This window comes from Lissotriton helveticus, chromosome 3_1, assembly GCF_964261635.1.
Source record: "Lissotriton helveticus chromosome 3_1, aLisHel1.1, whole genome shotgun sequence".
NCBI classification, from domain to species: domain Eukaryota; kingdom Metazoa; phylum Chordata; class Amphibia; order Caudata; family Salamandridae; genus Lissotriton; species Lissotriton helveticus.
Window position 1 is genome coordinate 2,114,402,987 of NC_136061.1, and position 20,908 is coordinate 2,114,423,894.

General features: G+C 50.4%; 1 protein-coding gene across 1 annotated transcript in view; it reads right to left on the bottom strand.

The window, feature by feature from the left end:
- TUBGCP4 (tubulin gamma complex component 4) overlaps nucleotides 1-20,908 on the bottom strand; it is a 380,747-nt gene that overhangs the window by 180,336 nt on the left and 179,503 nt on the right. Inside the window, exon 11 of the mRNA XM_078683319.1 lies at nucleotides 20,660-20,765. Within this exon, the coding sequence (XP_078539445.1) occupies nucleotides 20,660-20,765 (106 nt within the window). The remainder of the gene's footprint in view (nucleotides 1-20,659; nucleotides 20,766-20,908) is intronic.

Below are 20,908 nucleotides of genomic sequence, written 5' to 3' on the forward strand. Positions count from 1 at the left end.
TCGCGGTTGGGTGGCCCCACGAAATTTGAAAATACCACGGTGAGCTTCTACCCGGACTTCACCTAGCTCGTGCAGAAGCAAAGGATGGGGTTCCAGGGGGTGAAGAGACGATTGAGAGACAGGGACATGAAATACGCAATGCTCTTTCCAGCTCGGCTGTGTGTGGAATATGGAGATCGGACGTTTTTCTTTGATTACCCCGAGGCCGCTAGTGACTGGCTCAACACGCTGCCCAGGCAGCAGGAACACTCTGAACATTCTGGCGGAGCTGAAGGTGGCCCGATGGAGCAGGAATGAGAAACGGACCCGGTTTTCTGGATTACATACAGACCTTCCAGCTGTGGTTTGCTGACTCTTAAACTGGTTTTATAGAGATGATCACCCCGGGGTGGCGGGGGGGTGGGTCTCTTCCTCCGGCGGGGTTTCTTTTCGTAGATTAGTTACATGTTAGGGCGAGAGGCACACTGCAAGTTGGGGTGGCTTTTGAGTCTAACGCAGGGGTGCAGGGTGGTGGGTCAGGTTTTGGGTGTTTGTTGGGGGTGGGGGGGACGTTGTTGGTGTTTTGTTTATTTCAAGGCAATGTATTGATTGACTTCTGGATTTGGATGTCGCATACGCTGTGGGGTGGATGCAGCAATTATTCCTGGGATGGGGGGTAGGGGATTGAAATTACTGTGCTGGAATGTTAATGGGTTGGGGGATAGGATAAAAAGGGGTGTGGTGTTACAACTATTGAGACACCTCTCCCCCAATGTTGTACTATTGCAGGAGACACACCTGATAGGGAACACATGCCATGCTATGAATCGGCGGGGCTACCGTCTTCTGGCACATTCCGGATTCATTACTGGCTCTAGGGGGCGGGCATACTGGTCAGGGGTTCCCTCCCTCTGGAGGTAGATTATATCATCCTCGATGATAGGGGGCGATATACCACCATTACTGGACGATGGGAGGGGAAGACTATCAATCTACTTTCTGTCTATGTCCCGCCTGGCCTTCAGACTACGACCTTTGCCGACTTGGGGAGAGTGATTTTGGGGCTTCCGGAGGGCGTCCTGGTGGTGGGTGGTAATTTCAACTCGGTTGTCTCCGGAGGTGACAATCGCTACCCCCCCAGGGAACTCGTAAGATCACAGTCCTGGCTGGGTGACTTTTTGGATACGTTGGGATTAATAGATTGCTGGAGGCTTCTTCACCCGGGGCAATTACAATACACGTTTCACTCTGGTGCACATGGTAGTCTCCCGAGACTCGATTACATTCTGATGCCCGCGACACAGGCCTCTTCTGTCAGGGAGATTAGGCATTTGGCTAGGGGTATTTCGGACCACTCCCCACTATGGCTTGTGATGGAAGCAAGGCAGGGTACTGAGGGCCGGGTAGCCCCGATTAACCCTTGGTATCTCCGCGACCCTCAGACCCGTGCGGAATTGGTCAAATCACTCGATCGATACTTCACGGAAAATGTGGGGTCTGTGTCATCTTCTATTTCTCTGTGGGAAGCCTTCAAGACTGTTATCCGTGGCCAGGCGCTATTACTAATTAATGGCGCTAAGAAACGTAAATACGAGGCAGTGACCCGACTTGAGACCGAAATAACTGATTTGGAAGGGGAATTGGAATTTGGTGTCACTCATAACAAGCTCCACCTCCTTAGTCTCAAGCAACTCGACTATAGGGCACTGGTAATGGAGGCCGCCAAAGTGATGAGTAGAGAGCAGCAAGGACTTTGTATGATGTGGGAGATAAGGCGGGAAAGTTGATTGCCTGGCTAGATAAGAATGAGAGGGCAAGTCGTGTGGTTCCTTTGATTGAGAGAGTGGATGGAGTGCGAGTGACTGACCCTGATGAGATCGTGGAGTGTTTTGCGGAACACTTCCAAACTGTATATTCCCCTATATCCGACAGGCCAGAGCAGGACTCGCATCTGCTGTTAAGAGACATTACACTGCCCCGCTTGTCGGATTTAGACAGGGACTCGATGGACGCGACGCTTTCCGTCGAGGAGGTGGCAACTGCTATTAGCTCCGTGCGATCTGGAAAGGCCATGGGCCCTAATGGACTTCCCATTGAGCTCTACAAACTGTGCCCTGATAGAATAGCACCGTATCTTCGGTCAATGTTTTTGGAGTCGTTAGATGTGGGCTCCCTCCCTTCTGATCAGCGACTTGCATCTAATGTCGTGATTCATAAGGAGGGGAAACCACGAGATCGATGTGTATCGTACAGACCTATTTCGCTCTTAAACGCTGAGCCCAAGATCCTCGCGAAGGTGCTCGCAAACCGCTTGATAACTATAATTGGTGACCTTACTCACCCAGATCAATCCGGTTTCATTCCACACCGTAACACGGCATTGAATCTGCGGCACTTACATGGCGTCCTTGCGAGGGCTGCGTCACTACGTGAGCCGGCCATATTGGCTTCCTTGGATGCCACAATGGCGTTCGATACGCTAGAATGGCCGTACCTCTGGGCAGCCCTTGCGAAGTTTGGTTTTGGCCAGGTTTTTATCGGCTGGGTGAGATTGCTGTACGAGGAACCATTGGCCCCGGTGGTCGTGAATGGTCGAGTTTCTGGGCCGTTTGCCCTCGGGAGGGGTACGCGCCAGTGGTGTCCGTTGTCTCCGCTTCTTTTTGCCCTCACCTTGGAACCCTTGGCAGCCTGGCTGAGGTGGGAGCCATCGATGAAAGGTATTCGGTGGACCCCGGACTTTGAGGATCGAGTGTCACTTTACGCGGATGATATCCTGTTGTACCTCACTTCACCTCGGAAGTCGTTGATAGTGTTATTTGATGTTTTAAATTCTTTCGGGAAGAATTCCGGCCTTGTAATTAACTGGTCTAAGTCTTGTGTATATGTCCTTTTGGGTGAATATCCTCCCTTGCCGCGTGGTTGTCCCATACAGGTGGTGCAGACGGGATTTAAATACCTGGGGGTCTTTATTGCCCTAGATCCTGTGGTTCGCTATGAACGTAATTTGCTCCCTCCGCTTCAACGCATAAGGACTGATGTCGTGGCATGGCGCAAACTTCCGTTGTCCCCCCTCGGACGAGCAGCATTATTTAAGATGATGTCGCTGCCCCGGTTTTTATATGCGTTACAAAATACACTTGACGTTATCCCAGCGAGCTACTTTCGAGAGGTGGGAGGTCTACAGAGACAACTGATATGGGGCGGGCGATCCCGCATTGCCCTTGCCAAGCTGACACTCCCATGGTACGATGGTGGAATCGCACTCCCAGATATTAGGCGCTATTTTTGGGCCTCCCAGTTGGGGGCAATCAATCATGGCACGTATGGTCCTGCGTCGAACCCCGCGTATGTAATGGACAAGTTGCTGTTGCCTGGCGGGGATTACAACAGGCTGCTCTATACAAAATCTGCCGGGAAGATGCTCACAGGTCCAACTAAGATAGCGGTGCAAGCATGGTATCGTGCAAACGCTGCAATGGGATGGAAGGACAGATTGACTCGAGCGACTCCACTGTACGCATCCGAGAGGCTTGGCGCCCTGTGGAAGACGAAAGGCTTTGATAGGTGGGAAGTGATTGGTATATGCAGAGTGAATGACGTCTGGGTCAAGGACAGGGTCAAGACGTTTGAGGAGTTGAAAGTGGAATTCGAGTTGAGTGATCGGGTGTTTTTCCGTTATGCCCAGATTCGCCATGCGCTGACCTCGGTTTTTCCGTCGGGTACCACTATCCCGGAGGCGTCCCCACTGGAAGACCGGGTATTGGACGGGCACGTCCCTGACAGTACAATTTCGCTGATCTATAAAAAGTTGATAAATAATCGGGTTGACCTCTTAGACTGTCTTAGAGAGGCCTGGACCGGCAATGGTCTGGAGTTTGATGATGAGGACTGGCAGTCGGCGGTATCTTCGCCGAAGGAGGTTGCAATTCCGGCTCGTCTCCGGTTTGTGCAGCATAAAATCCTCCACCGGATCTATGTGACTGGTCCTCGCCTTATTAGTTTGGGATATTCCTCGGACGGGCTGTGTAGGCGTGGATGCGGCCAATTGGGCACTTTTCTCCATATACTCTGGGAGTGCCCGGCGGTTGTGCGTTATTGGAACCGAGTGCATGCGGTTATGGAAGAGGTCACGGGTGTTGCGTTGTTGCCTGAAGCTAGGAGATGTTTGTTGAATGTTTGGGAACCGACTGGCTATGATGTGGCTCAGACTCAGTGGGTGACCCTCGGGAATATGATTGCCAAGAAAGACATTGCGCAATTGTGGGGATCTCAGAGGCCGCCCACTGTTCTGGCATGGAAGGAAAACATGGACTGGTGTATGTTTAGAGAGAAGACAACATACGTGGCACGCGGCAGGCCCCGAAAATGGGGGAAAATCTGGAGCCAGTGGAACTCCTATCGAGGTGAAATATGTACACCTCCCTTCCCACACGTCGAGACCACTCCACCTTCCCCCTGACCCGACATTCCTACTACTGTTTCAGCTAAAATGCCTCCTGACTTTCAACTCCCCCTTCCTTTCCCCCATCCTGTATCATTGATTGTACCACTGTTGTATGCTTTCCTTCCTCACAGGACGCTTCACCATTTGTAATGATTGTATTGCCTTATTTCTTTAATGTTTATTGTTCATGTTTTTTAAATTTTAATAAAAAGAAATATAAAAAAACAATGTATATATATATATATATTTTTTTTACAGCACGTCAGTCCTACGTTCACATGTGAAGAATAAAAAACAAATTAAAAAATAAAGTTTCATACATCATGTGACGAATGCCCTTCTGTTCCCCTTCCTTGCCCCAGCTTTATTTAATCCTTTGGTTCAATTGTAATAATGCGTCATACCTGAGGCTTCAATACCTGCAGGCGAAGGCAACTCTTTCCAGTAAACAAATGTGACCCAAGTGTGAATCTGCATATTAATAAGGCTATATAGCCCTACTGCTGCTAATAAGTGCATCAAACAACAGCTCTGAGGAGTATCTTGGAGACCAAAGATATAAGGGGAGCATTCATCCTCCTGTCCAGTCCTCCTGGAAGGGATGTTAAGGGATTATCCTCTTATTAATTTGCCATGTGTCTTCGTGCTCGGAGCGCTCCAAGTGCTCAGAGTTCAGTGTACTTGTGCATAAAGTAAAAAAAGTCCAAGAAAAAAAGCAAAGATGAAAAGTTGCTTTCAAGAACTTAGTTTTGCAGGGGCGGAGCTTAGCTGGTGTTCAAGATGGCCACCTAGGCTTAAAGCTCTGCGGACCCAGGTCCAAATAATGGCTATTCCCATGGTGGGAAACAATAGAGATGCTGAGAAGTAGAAGCCAGCCTTCCCTCTACACCTAGCCGTGCAACATCGCCAGGTTCTGCTCTGGATGCCACGGCAGAGTAGAGATGCAACCGTTGCTGCTTGCTGGCAAGATGCCGACCATCAGTCAATGCCTGTAGGAAGTAACATGGAGAGTATAGAGGGCCAGCCACTGAAGCCTGCTTAAGGGGGGCACTCGGAGTGCATTTCGCGTAGGCCCCAGGCTCCAAGCCCGAATGCGTATGGCTGGATCCAAACAGCGGTGGCAAAGTGAGCTAAAGAACGATGAAAAATTCAACCTAGATCTGTGACTGGGGTTGAGTGTCTGAAAAGTTTCAGCACTCCATCCATCATCTCCTTATGTTTGCTTTGTACGCCCTAAGTAGGCAGGGTATGCCCAGACGTGAGTCCCTTGCTCACTTTGCCACTGGATTCAAGCTAGCCTGGCTGATAAGGGGTGTTACCCTGAAACAGGTCCCAGGATGCTTGTTTCTGGTACAGGCAGGACCTGGCCTGGCCTGGCCTGGCCTAGTAGTTCGGGCTGGACTGTTCCCATGAGGCACAGGGTCAAGACTGATTTGTATATGGATGGGTCCAAACTGGGGTGGTGGAGTGAGCTAAAGAAAGATGATGGATTCAACCCAGATCTGTGACTGGGGGCGAGTGTCTGAAAAGTTTAATTACTCTGTCCATCATCTCCTTGTGTTTGCTTTGACCATCAGTCAATGCCTGTAGGAAGTAATGTGTAGAGTGGATGGCCAGCCACTGAAGCATGCTCAAGGGGGGCACTCTAAGTACATTCTGCGTAGGCGTGACACACCCCCAGGCTCCAGACCCGAACGCCGTACTACATGTGCGCTGGGAGTGGCTCGGGCCAAACGCATGGACAGCTGGAGTCGGACCGCACCCCCGTAGCAAGAGTAAGAAGAGGCCTACACCGCATACGATAGACAGGGAGGGATACACAGAGATTGCCAACTCAGTGTGCCCCGTAGCTACGTGCCGGGGAAGCACCTTGTACCACAATCGCAGTATAAAGGGGCACTAATATAGAGGAAGGGACCACAAATTGGTCTGGGGAGGAGAGAAGCAGGCAGCTTTTACTGTCCAGTGAGTGGGACCATCCCAATCACTGAGGGGAACAGGCTCTGGACTGCTTGCACACCCCCGGGTGGAGAGGCAGGTCCACACATATATATTTGGCCACACTAAAACTACAGGTCTGAAACTACACAGAGCACCTCCCAGGTTCTCATTAGTTGCACCACTCTGCCAATACCCTAACCAACCATGTTCAAATCAGCAGACCCAAAGCAGTCCAGGGTCTCGTTTGAATCCCTCAGATAGGCAAGCAAGCAAATGTTACAAAACGCTGGGTCCATTGGGACAGGGGAACCCCAGGACAGTAATGATGATGTGGATATGAAGTCTCTTAGAAATCAATCTCTGCAAGCAAGCCTCACCTCCATTGATAAGAAAATGGACACCCTAAATCTCTGCATAAACAAGCTGGCCACCAGGCTAGACAAACATGACAACCACCTGTCTGAGGCTGAAGATATACACTGTGGAAGATAACGCCCATAAATACAGCAATAAACTCCTCAAAATGGACAAAGTGCTTTCCCTCATCAAGGCCAAAAAGGAGGACTTAGGGGCCAGGTCTTGCTGCAACAACGTCTGCATACTTGGTGTGGCGGAATCAAAAGACAGAAAAAATGTAGTCATTTGAATAGGATTTGTTGACAACACTCTTCGGGCTGAATGTTATTCAAAGCTATCTGTGGTGGAACTAGCGCACTGCTCATTGCCAGCTAGGGGCCATTATTGTCCATCTCATGAACTTTCAGGATAGAGATCTAATTCTGAAGATAGTGCGGGACTTAGCAGGCCAGCAGTATTAGGAGAACGCCATCTCAATCTATCATGACTTCATACTCACAGAACAGGAGGCTTGCCGACCTTACACCTTGGCTAAAGAGCAACTCCAACAGCTGGGGATCACCCACACCATCCAGTAACCAATGAGACTCTACCCAGCGAGATACAATGAAAAGACTCACATTTTCAGAGATCCACTACAAGCTGCTCAGTTCGCCAGAACCTGCAAAGACCAGCAAAGGCAAGAGACCTGAGTGACAACCTGCTTGCCTCATGCTTTATCTCAAGACGAATGTCCCCCTCGTGATCCGTCTGGTTGACCTGGCACATCCCAATATTTTACAGTCACAAACACAGTTTATGAACATGCTATTCCACTACTGATTCGCAACGAACACATTCAACCTCCATAATACCTACCACGTCAAAAGTCCATGGTCCTCTGACATTGAGCAGAACCAGGCTGACCTGAATGATGGCTCCCTTTCCCTTGCAAAAACAACAGGTGATGGATAGAATGCAGAACACGGTCATACATTCACCCCAGTACAGAGATCTGGGCTAAAATCCATCGTTTTTTTTGCTCATCATGCCATTCCTGTTTGAACCCAGCCATATGCAAATCAGTCTTGACCCTGTGCCCCATGGGAACAGTCCAGCCCGAACTGCCAAGCAAGGTCCTCCCTGGACTGGAAACAAGCATCCTAGGACCAGTTTCAGGCTTTCAGCACTCATCAGCCAGGATAGCTTGATTCCAGTAGCATGGAGAGCACAGGACTCACGTCTGAGCATACCCGTCCCACTTGGGGTGACAAATTCAAAAACAACAGTTGATGGACAGAATGCAGAACAATGTCATACATTCACCCCAGTACACAGATCTGGGCCTAAATCCATCGTTTTTTTGCTCACCATGCCATTCCAGTTTGAACCCAGCCATATGCAAATCAGTCTTGACCCTGTGCCCCATGGAACAGTCGTGCCCCATGGAACAGTCCAGCCCCAACTGCCAAGCCAGGTCCTCCCTGGACTGGAAACAAGCATCCTAGGACTGGTTTCTGGCTTTCAGCCCTCATCAGCCAGGATAGCTTCATTCCTGTGGCATGGAGAGCACAGGACTCAAGTCTGAACATACCCGTCCCACTCGGGGTGACAAATGCAAAAACAACAGTTGATGGACAGAATGAAGATTAATGTCATACATTCACCCTAATACAGAGATCTGGGCCTAAATCCATCAGCTGCTAAACTCTGGGACATTCTTTTGTTGGGAGTACTTTGGGAGATCCATTTGACTGGGAGAAAAGGGTATATGTGTGAGGAGAGAGGAGGATGAATAATGTTAGCCGGCAAAGTGTGGGTCTGGTGTGGGTAACAAGTTGCAAATTACCTTTGGGGCTCTCTCAGCTGGAATCCTCAACATGGTACTGATTAGTTAAAGAAGATAAATTGTGGCCACTGGCACTCCTTTATTGTTGCTGTACACTTTTTGTCACTGTTTATATTGAATTCTTCTACTTTGGCGTGCTGTTTGGTAACATAGGGCTGCCTTTCCCTAAGTTAAAGATAATTTCATGAGGTATGGTTAGTGATAAAATATCATAACTCTACCGAACGCACTGCAATGCTACGTTTTTAACTACTATTCCTGTTGTGAACAAACTTTATACCATTTTTAAGGATTGTTATCATGACATTTTCTCATTTATTCACATGGTTTTGATTTTCTGATACTTCTTAAATGTAAATTTATGAGTTATTTCAATCTTATTATAATTTCCAAAATTGCATTAATCATACATTGTATTTTACATCATACAAATATTATTGACATTTGTCGGCGATTGTTGTAATGGTTGGCCCGATGCATTTCGTTGTCCCTTCTTCAGGGGCCTTTATTTCTATTCCGTGACTCCTCTTGTAAAAAATCACTCTGACTGCTGCCTTTCTCGTGTCTTAAAATATGCGGGTCGTTCGTAATCTATCGGGAATCTTTAATGCACTGTGTACAACGCGTATCGCCAAAGTTTCATTTCCGGGAATGAAACTTTGGCGATACCATTACAACAATCGCCGACAAATGTCAATAATATTTGTATGATGTAAAATACAATGTATGATTAATGCAATTTTGGAAATTATGATAAGATTGAAATAACTCGTACATTTACATTTAAGAAGTATCAGAAAATCAAAACCATGTGAATAAATGAGAAAATGTCCAACAAAGGAAAGAAATACAACACGGTAGTTCACCAGCAGCGGAGTGTAGCTTCCATTCATGGCAGTCATCATTAGATCTGATGAGAGTATTTGCTCAATCACTGCTCACTCCTGTCACCTGTTATGCAGACAGTGCTCCGGGCAGCCTAATCTTATTAAGATGATAGAGAACTTTGTGCCCACCACTTGCACCGTTCACAAACAAAGTGAGTTTCTTGGATTGAAAAAGACTAACAGTGGTGTACATGGGATCCAGCTTTTACAGAAATTCAGACTTTTGGGTGACCTCAACGTTCTAAAGGAATTGTGTTCTATATTTGAGCACTGTGTATTCCAAAGTCGTGTCCTTACCATTTTTTACAAACATTTTGTCAAACGGCCCATGTGTACCAACTGATCGCAAAGTATGCTTAGGTGCATATTTCTTAGGTTTTTTTTTTTATACAAAAGGTATTGAAAGTTAATGCCAATCTACAGACTGATTTGGTGCAACAAAAAAATTGTACACCAGGTTTATTGGACACCTGTCAAAATGGAAAAACTTGCGGCGTGTCCAAGATGGCGATCATGTAGGACGTACTTCCAGTCCCTCCGACGCCGCACCTGCTTTAGCGTTGTCCAGCACCCCTCCGGGACCTGCATAGACGAGCCCGCCCTGTGTTTTCCGCTCTAGTGCCGGTGGGGAACATATGGAGCTGCCCACGGACCTCCGTGGCCTTGCCTGAGGGGAGTTTGGTCCCTGTCTGCTTGGAGGCCTGCCGCGTGGCTGGGCCGGTGAGGCCGGGGACTTGCGTGGCTCGCTGCGGCGGCTGAGGGGACCCTTCCGGCTGCGACTGCGACGGCCGCTGCCTGTAGCTCCTGGGCGGCGCCGGCGGCGGTTGCTGCCCGCTCTTGCTCCGACGGCCTCATTGCTGCTCCCTAAGGTGTGCATTCGGGAGTGGGCCGGCGGCTCGCTGGCGGCGCCCTGTAATTGAGACCGGGGATTCGGGTTCGGGCCGGGCCTGACGCAGCCACTTCGCCCCGTCCCGACAGCCTGCTAGTCGGACTGTGACACAGCGCCGGCTGAGGGTTGGCCTCGATCCTTGCTGCCGGGTGCAGGGGGCCCATCTTGGTGTCTCTTGCTCCCTGCCGGAGGAGCCTCAGAGAGCTACGGAGAGCCCGGGACGTGGGAGCTGGGCCTTCGCTCCGTCCAGGGCAGAGCTGTGGAGTCGGAGCCCTGAGGTGAGGCCTGCCTGCCTGCGCGGGGTGCCTGGAGCGCCTGCAGCCTACGGAGGCTTCCGGCTGGGTGGTGCTGTCCGACCTGGTGCCTCGGAGTACCGCCGGGAGATTGCCCCCGGGCCTGTGCCCTGTGACTACCGGCACGTGGAGTGGGGCGCGAACCCCGAACGGCTAGTGGAGACTTGGCAGCCCTTGGTCAAAGAGAGGGTAGCCCACCTCCGGATCCCCATGAAGGGGATCGCTGGAGCCCGGTGCTGCTGCGGTTAGTTGCTGTGGTGAGTGCCCGCTGTGCCACCCCTGGAGGTGGGATCCGCGGTGCTGCTTGAACCTGGGTATCTCTGACCTGTGGGCCCCTCGGCTTGTGCGGCCTTCGCCCTCTTCCCTGCCTGGACTCTGGCTGTCTGCCCCCTGGGGAGATCGAAGGAGGCGACTCAGGCGGCCCCTACCTGGTGCGAACAATTAGCACACTCCTGCCGCCTGGGGCCTGAGTGCGGCGAGGGAGTGACGACCTGCCATGGCTGCCTTCTTGGGGGCGTTGAGTCGCTCCCTGCTCCTGCCGGGGGTGGTCCCCTTGGCTGTTCGGCGCATGGTGAATCTGCTGGCCTTCTGTAGCACCGACGACATCAAGGTGCTGGGTTTGCTTTAGGGGTCTCTCTCCCCCCCCGGCACGCAGCTGGAGAGATCACACACTAGCTTTGCATCTAAAGACTCGGCCTTCCTTCAGTCTTGGGGCCTATGGGAGGCGGCGACGGCTGCGGAGCTTTGAGGGGCTGGCGGCGGACCCTCCGGTGGCGAGACTGCTGAGTTGAAGCTCCAAATATAGTGACTGCTCAGACGACATCGAGGCAATGTCCAAACAAGGCTCGTAAGGAGAAACCGGGCAAGGACGCCCACCCGAGGGGGTCTCAGCCGACGGCATCGCCCGGCCCTAGCGCCTCACCCAAACTAAGGGACGACGAAGCACCCGCCACTAAAGCCTTCATGCTAGAACTGTTCTCCGCAATTAAGGAAGATATCTCGGAGCTCTGCTCCCAACTTAACTCGGACCTCCGCGAGATGAGAAGGGATGTAGATGACATTGGGGAGCGAGTAGCTACGCTTGAGGACCATGATCTGGGAATGGCTGGTGAGGTGCACCAGCTCCAGCAGGATGTGATCCGCCTCACGGAACAGAACTTAGACCTTCAGGCCCACGCGGAGGACCTGGAAAACAGGTCCCGCCGGAACAACATCTGCATCCGAGCAGTGCCCTGGGATGGAGAAGCTGGAGACCTGCGGGGCTATGTGGAGGCCCTTTTCCTGCAGATTTTGGGAGAGGAAGATCTCCGCGAAGTTCGTATAGACAGGGTCCATAGAGTTGGCCTTCCGAGGAGTGGTGGAGCCCCCCCCCCCCTGAAATCCTGGTTTGCGTCCATGACTTCCAATTGAAGGAGCGCATACTTCGGAAAGCACGTGGGATTCCCTCATTGCAATTTCGGGACCATCATCCTCAGCTGTTCCAAGACTTAGCGGCTTCGACGCTTCAGAAGAGACGCGAATTCCGACCTGTCACCTCCTTTTTGCGCGAGCAAAATGTGGCTTACTCTTGGGGCCACCCCTTTCGGCTCATCTTCAGGTGGCAGAACAGGCTGGTCCAGATTCGCTCCCTGCAGGCTGCTAAGGACCTCCTGGGTCTGGAGGACACGGCCCCCTCCCCGAGGGGTGGGGGCTCCCCATCGCGGCGGAAACGACGCTCTTCATCCTGGCAAAGAGTGGACAACACAACCACATTGAGGAGACTGGATCCTGCGACCAGTTTGCAAGAGAGGGGAGCAGCGGTTGCCTCTGTGACCACAGTGACGGTGGCCTCATCACAGGGCAGCTCTGGTGCGGCCTGAGCCCGGAGTGGCTGAATAGATGGCGTCGGAGGGGCTCCTCAGATTCAGGTACTGTGGGTCCTTATGTACTTTTTGGGAAGACACCCCGGTGCGGACCACTGGGGGGCCAATGACTGTCACCCGGGCCCCCGTTTCCTGAGGGTCCCTACAGATTACCAATTCCTGGGTCTGTCGATCCCTCTGACCTGTGTGGTGAGACTTTCCTTCGAACTTCTTTATTGCTTCCTTCTGTTCAGTTGTTCTTTAACTAGGGTTGAGGGGTTGGGTGCATTGGCGTGACGCGACCTTTGGTGGCCCTGGGCAGGAGAGATGGGGAGGTCTCTACACTGCATGCGAGTAGCGGGGGGTGGAACCTTCCCTGTATAATGTCACTTAATATAGGAACCTGGAATGTGAAGGGTTTGAACTCCCCGCAAAAACGCCAGAAAGTTTGGAAATATGTGCATGATCACCAGCTAGACGTGGTGGGCCTCCAGGAGACCCATTTAGCACGCAAGGATGAACTCCGCCTTAAGCATAAAATCTTCCCCCTTATTTACAGGTCCTCGGCTTCCACGAAGCATAGGGGGGTGGCTCTTCTCTTCCGGTCTACCCTGCATTTTCAACCCATGGGCGTGCGCAGTGCCAGGGAGGGTCGTTGGCTGATGGTCAAGGGGTTGTTGTATGATAGAATGTGCACCTTTGTAGTAGTGTATGCTCCGAATGCGGACCAAAATAGCTTTCTCCAAGACCTGCTGCGGAGAGCGGATGATTTTGTGGAGGGTGGCCTGTTTTTGTTGGGGGACTTCAAATCTGGTTTGGCACAAGGAAATGGATAGCTCTCACGCTCAGAGGTCCGATGCTGGAGTGTTCTCCACTGAAACGCAGCGCCTGATAGGTGAACTGGGGCTGGTGGATGGATGGCGCTCTCTTCATCCCCAGTCTCGGGACTACACCTTCTTCTCTCACGTCCATCACACTTATTCCCGCCTGGACCATATTTTTTTAAGCCAAAACCTTAGAGGAGATGTCCACGAGGCCCGTATGTTCCTGCTCTCTGTTTAGGACCATAGCCTACTCGTGCTGTGCCTGAGCTGGTCGGCGAGGGGTGACGGTCTACGAAAGTGGTACTTCCAAGCCTCGCTTGTCCGGGATGAAACTTCCTGCAAGGAGCTGCGTAAGGCCATGCGTGAGTTTTTCGATCTCAATCCCATCTCCGACACGTCGATATTCACCACTTGGGATGCCTTTAAGGCATCGATGAGAGGCACTTGCTTGGCCCTCAATGCCAATCTTAATAAACTGAGACGTAAGGAGCATGAGGAGTTAGAGGGAGAACTCGCTACTCTTGAACAGGCTCATAAACGTAACCCTTCTAGATTGACCCTTCGCCCGCTGACTGCGGTCAGGGGGAAACTCAGGGCCCACTATAACAACAGGGCGGAGTTTACTCTGCTGAAACTTCGACACTTCACCTATTCCCAGGGGAACAAAGTGAGGAAACACTTAGCCTGCCAGCTTCGGGATAAGCGAGAGCATGAGTATATTGGGGGCATCCAAGATGCGGCGGGGACTCTGCACCATCGAGACGGAGTCAAGGTCGATCTCTTCGGACGCTTTTATGCGGAGCTATATAGGGGGGAGGCCTCTGACCCTGAGAGTCAACTGACCTACCTGGACAGTCTTCCGCTGCCCTGGGTTTCCAAGGAATGGAATGACTTGCTCGCGGCCCCGTTTACCAGAGAGGAAGTCCTGGGGGCTATTAAACACCTGAAGCCCCATAAAGCGCCGGGGCCAGATGGCTATACCGCTCTGTTCTATCAAACTTTCGCTTCGGAGGTGAGCGACTTCCTGGTTTCCCTTTTTAACGCCATGGCGGACGCCGGGGAAACGTCTGGATCAATGGCTGAGGCCGTGATCTCTATTATCCCCAAACCGGGGAAGGACCCATCTAAATGCTCCTCATATCGCCCAATAGCCCTTCTTAACGTCGATGCCAAATTGTACTCCTCTATCATTGCAGGGCGGCTCCAGGACCTAATGCCGGCGCTCATTCACCCAGATCAATCTGGATTTATTAAGGGTCGCCAGACTCACGACAACACGAGAAGAATCATCCACTTGATTGAGGAAGCTCATAAGTTCAAGATTCCGGCGGTCCTGGTGGGCCTTGACGCAGAAAAGGCCTTTGACCGAGTGGACTGGGGCTTCCTCTTTCACACCTTGGCCGCCTTTGACTTTTCGTCTAAATTCCTCTTGATGGTAAGGGCGAACTACAGCAGCCCTCGCTCGAGAGTGGCGGTCAACGGCCACCTATCTGCGTTTTTCTCGCACTCGCGAAGCACCAGGCAGGGCTGCCCCCTCTCCCCTCTGCTCTTCGCCCTGAGTATTGAGCCGCTAGCGCTCGCGGTTCGGGAGCACGAGGAGATACGGGGTCTCCCGTTCACGGGAGAGCAGCACAAGATTAACCTATTTGCTGATGACGTTCTCCTCTCTATTAAGGACCCGGCTCATTCTCTCCCGTACGTCCAGCAGGTTCTACAGCACTTCGAACACGTGGCCGGCTTCAAGGTCAATTACGACAAATCCTTTGTCCTTAGCCTTACACTCTCCACAGTAGAGGTGGACAGATTGCGGACCATCACTCCCCTGTCGTGGGCCTCCAATTCCATCCTGTACTTGGGGATCCGGCTGACTCCCTCGATTGGGCAATTGTACTCTGCAAACTTTCCCCCGTTACTGGCGCAGGCCCGAGCGGACCTGGAGTGCTGGAAGCCGAAGTACATCTCGTGGCTGGGTAGAATCCATGCACTTAAAATGGTCGTTCTCCCTAAATTTTTATATCTTTTCCAGGCGCTCCTTATACCATTAGAGGTTGACTTCTTCCGGCGTCTCAAGACTCAGATGCTGCGGTTTGTCTGGCAGGGGGGGGGGCGAGCGCGGTTCTCCGTTGCCACTCTCCGTCGACCTCGAGGGGAGGGAGGGGTGGGACTGCCCGACATGCTCCTATATTACAAGGCAGCGCAGTTGCGGGTTTTGGTAGAGTGGTCCCAGCAATTCTCGGAGAAACACTGGCTGCACATGGACAGAAGTGTAGCGGGCAGATCGATCTGGGACTTGGCATGGAAACCTAAAGGAGACATGCCCAAAAACGCATACATTAGTACTCCCACCGGCACTACCCTGAAGGTCTGGGACACACTGCCGGGGGATGACCGCTGGACTACGTTCCCCTCTCCCTTCACGCCAATCCATTTTAACCCAGCCTTCCCACCGGCGCTGCAGGAAGGGCCCTTCAACGTTTGGAGAGAAGGGGGATGCCGAGCGCTCACGCATCTGTTCCACGGCCATACACCACTTACCTTTCACAACTGTATGCGGGACTACGGAGTGCCGCCTTCCGAGCGCTTCCGTCACGTCCAACTGCTCCACTGGGCCACATCCCCTGCAGTCAACGACGCTGCCACGAGACCCCCTTCCGCTTTTGAGGCCTTTCTGCTGAGGACCTCCTCCATGAAAGGAGTTATCTCCTTCCTTTATAACCTGCTGCTTACCTCCGCGGTGTCACTCCGCCCCCGTTACATGGGTACCTGGGAGAACCTCCTTGGGCCAGATATTTCGGACGAGGAGTGGTCGCACCTGTGGCGTGACATCGCTGCGCATAACCATTCGGTGGAACTCAGAGAGGCCCATCTTAAGACTCTCATGGACTGGTACCTGTACCCTGCCAAGTTACATCGAATTTTCCCGTCCTCCTCTGACAGATGCTGGAGGGGCTGCGATTTCCTTGGAGATTTCCGCCACATTTGGTGGGACTGCCCGATCATCCGGCCCTTCTGGGAGGAGATTCTCTCCCATATTAAATAGATTCTAGGATATCCTGTGGATGACTCAATGACACATGTCCTGCTGGGCCTTCGAGACCCGGTACTCGAACACCAGACCCGAGCAGACAAAAAGATACTGTGGCTATGTCTTGGAGCTGCTAAACTCACTCTGGCTGCAGCCTGGAAGAAACCGGAGGCCCCATTGATCTCCCTGTGGCACGCGAGGCTGTGGAAACTACTAAGCATGGAACGGGTGGCGGACATCTTCCTAGGCAACTTCAAAAACTTTATGTTCCTCTGGGGCCCCTTGGTCCGTTTCCTTTCCAAGGGTCTACCATCAGCGGTTTGCCCATCCACGATTCGAGCTCTCCACTTATTTCAGGTGTGAATGTTGTATCTGGAATGACTGCCAGAACGAATGCTGTCACCACCACTGGGGGGAGGGGGGAGAGACGGGGGAGGGTTCTTTGCTCATTGTTCTTCTAGCGACACTCTCAATGACAATACGGCAAGCACAGGACATCAATGGCTGGCACACTTCTTTACGTGTGGCTCTTCTAACTACTTGAGCATCCTCCCCGCTACGACTCTTGGCTTGTGAATCTCCTACGACCTTGACTGCACCATCTACTGCCTAATGAACTGATCTTCCAAGCTGAGTGATGTTCGCTCCAATGTCCTTGCCGTCCTGGCGGCTTGCCTTTCTGATTGCCCCCTGTGTGGGAAGTTGTGCGGAAATGTCGCTTCCTTTTTTTCCCTGTGTCCTCCTTTCTTAAAAACAAAATAAAGATTTTTTTTTTAAAAATGGAAAAACTTGGTTTCTTAGAATCCGGGATGTGCAGGAGATGTCAAGTAACGCAGGCTAACTTCAAGTGTAAAGAGCGTAAGGGCAAGTGCTCCCTCTGATAAAATTTAACAAAAAGCCTTTCTGCTACTGCCACCCTTCAACAACGGAGGGTGCGACTGGGGTATTTACCCTAATCTGCCACTGCTCCGAGGGGAAGGAAAGCACAAAAGAAACAAGGAGGTGCCAGGCGACCCCAGACCTAAATACTATAGCTACCCATATTGCCAGAAAGGGTACATTTTCATGGCAACATTTTGATTTCTCCACGTTGCATTTGAGACCTCTCCTGTTGGAGAGTGGGTGCCCAGCCACCTAAGTGTGGCACCGTTTTTATCAGAAGGGTGAACATACGTTGTTATGAATTAAATTTCCCCGAATGGTGTGGTCTGACATGCCCATAACGATCCCGATGTATCCTCGGGCCGGGGCATCCTTCTAAGGCAGATTGGAATGCCACAGCGACTGGACCCTTTGGACATCCGGGGAAGTGCCTGGAGTCTTAGAGGAGCACTTCGCTCGGCCCAGAGCTCCGAACCGCGGCTGCACGACTTTGTGGTAGGGTGTCGCCGCTTGTGCCTGGGTTGGCACACAGTGTTTGCAGGGTGTTCCAGCCTTGCAGTTTGCGGTCCCTTGGCAACTGGAGGACCAAGGCCAGTGAGGTCAGGGTGTTCATCTGCATTTCCTGCAGCTGGGATCGTGCAACATTATCCCACATACAATGCAGTCGACTCTGGATTTCCGGCGCTGGCACAGCTGTGGTGCCCTGGGCTGAGAGATTGGGGCACTGGGAAGAGCGGGCCTGGCCGGCCGGAGGGACTGCATCGACCTACAAGTAAATGCCCCAATGGAAACAAATGTGGCCCCCTACTGCTTGGGGAGCCTCATGAACTTTGATGTTAGAGGCGCAGTGCGCCTGGGGCCGAGCTGGAGTTCTTAGCGCATCACTGCAGCGGGTAAATCTCTCCTGTGTTGGTTGCTTTCTGTCGCCTGGGCGCCTTCCTGTTGTGCTCATCCTTGTGCTTCTCTACAATGCCTACACCCACCATTCCCCATGTTGCTTTCACGTTACTCCCTCCACCATCATTCGCCTACACCCCGCTATTGCTTCAGGAACACTGCATTGCTGTTGGAAACAAATATTGTAAATAATAAAAGGAAATGTTGGTCTAAAGTAAACCTTCAGCTGCAAGGCATTGTGTTAATCCTTTACAGTAAACTGCAGCTAAATCAACACTTTTGTTCCTGAAAACACGTGCATGTCATCCAAGAGTAACTTCGCATGTATATTTTAACTTTATTTCTTGTATGGTCCGAGATATTAGACTACTGCGCTTGTGTGAAACCCCAGTCATAAAACTGGTTTTGTTACGTTCTGGCCAGCTTGTTTCTCTGTCCGCGTCTATCTTTCCCTACTGCTGGTGGCTCCAGGGCATGCACTGCAGTAAAAAGTGAATGAAACGCTCCATACGTACAATAAACATCAAAATAAGGACAACATAAAGTAGAAAAATAAAACATTGTGTAAATAACTAAAAGGTAACCGACCTTGTTCCACACCACGAGGTGAAAATGTAGCAAATGCTCGAGCTATTCAAATTCATTTCATAAAAAACAGATGCTCCTTCTTTTAATTAATGATGGATGCCTAGCAACATCTGCCTGAGGCTATAATGATCCTAAGCAAATGCAAGGTACGTGATGTCCTTGTTGTTTTTTTTATTTAACCAAGCCATAGATATTAATGGGGACTTGTTTTATGGGGTCCTTCTTCTGCCCAGCACAATTCCTCTTGTAGAAAACACTCTTATAATACACTGGGTACCAGTCACTCTTGGTGACTTTACTCCCCAATTCTACACTCCTCAGTGTTGGCCTACAGAAGTGAGTGTCACTCTGCGACTGCCCATACAATGTATGTATGTATGAGCTGCATAGCTAAACACTTATACGGTCCCAAAGGCGAGACCTATTGACTATGCGCCAGTGCTTGGTTTATTTTGGGTGCAGTGCATCCAGTGTCTTTACATTTCAGGATTTGGCTCTAATGAAAAACAAAGCACAGATGACGTGATACATTCTTTTTGGAAATCCAATTATTAACTTTTAAGCCTTTAATTCAAATCATGTGAGCAACTTGTATCTGAACCTAGTATTTTTAGGTCTCGCCTAGGCAGCGCTTGAGCTGTCTCTTCGAGACATGCTGTGTACAGGTATTGACTTTAAGCTCCGCCCAGTTTCTGCCCATCTTTTTAATTGGCTCCTGTTAGTGTTCTTTTTCAATGGTGGATATTGATTAGTCAATAGACTTAGTAGTCCCTCTTTAGTACCTACTTTTCTCCTGTTGTAACCTCCCATGGGGACTGCCCCTGTTACATGTGTTGTTGCTCTAGATGTTTTTTATAACAGCCTGTGAGCCCAACTTTCATAAATGACTTTCTCCTGCCTGCAACATGCTCTCCCACAAAACTTTTTTTTTGTTTTTAAACCAGCGCGGAACGCCTCAGCTGCAATAATGGCGGCCTGCCTTTCTTCTCTTATTTGTGGCTTGCTGAACTCAATTTTGCCAATGCATACAATATATATATATATATATATATATATATATATATATATATACATGGCTCGCCCAACTCCACTCCCTCAACACCGTATGCTCTTCTAAATAGTGCAGCATGCCGCACTTTATCTTCAATAATGGCAGCCACGCCTTTGTTTTCTTCTGCGCGGCATGCCATCTTGCTCAACACAAAACCCATACAATATTGAAAAAACAGAGTTGAGCGAGCCGCAAAGACGAAAAGAAAGGCGCGCAGCTCGCCCAACCTCCTTCTCTCCCTTTCTCACGCCATGCAGCAAGGGTGAAAGTGTACTCTCCAGGCTGCTGGCAGACAGTCATGTTTCTATTTTTAAAATAGCAGACTAAAGCATGCTGATGCTATTAGCACACATGCCCACTAAGCCGGCTGCAAGTCACTCACAGATAGATGCTGGCGGGATGCGTTGCATTGCGGTTGGAATCTCTCGCCAGTAAAGGATTTAAGTAAATCATTTCACATCCACCCCATTGCGTTGTTTGTTGAACTGTAGTTTGCTTCATTCCAAAATGGCATCCTTGCGAGCCTCACTGTGGAATGTCAGTCCTATTTTGTTTGCGACACAGCTTAGGTTTAGAATGCCATTAAAGGATTTTACTGATGTTTTGGCCCAGTTCACAGCCCTCGTGCATTTATCTACTGTCCTGAATGCATGTACCTGATGCAGGTGAGGATACTTAGCTAATCAAGTTTAATTACTGGGTATCATTTTCCCCACAATTGCCACCACATAATCCACTTCTCTCCAAAACATATAAGTTAACAAGCATTTGCAATGCAATAGGTCTCGCGTTACTGAAGGTTTGAACTATCGGCGTTTGCAAAGCCAATAGCTCAAACTTTCAGTAATACGAGACCTATTGCATTTCAAATGCTTGTTTTTTATTCTAACTTATCAACCAAAACGTTATATTTAAACCTTTAACAATACTCACCATGTTCGGTCACAGATGTTGGCGGAGTTTTCAACATTTGTTGTGCAATATCAATGAAGACCTGGAACAGCTCTCCCCTCCCCAGAAGGTAAAAATCTTTAATGATCTTAAAACGAAAAAAATCAAACGCATCCAAGGTGATTAAATTGATTCACTTTGGAGAATTTTATAATACTACAGCAACAGGAAATGTTGGAGCACATGGTATTGTGCAAATAAATCACCAAATGTGACACATGCTCTCCTGAT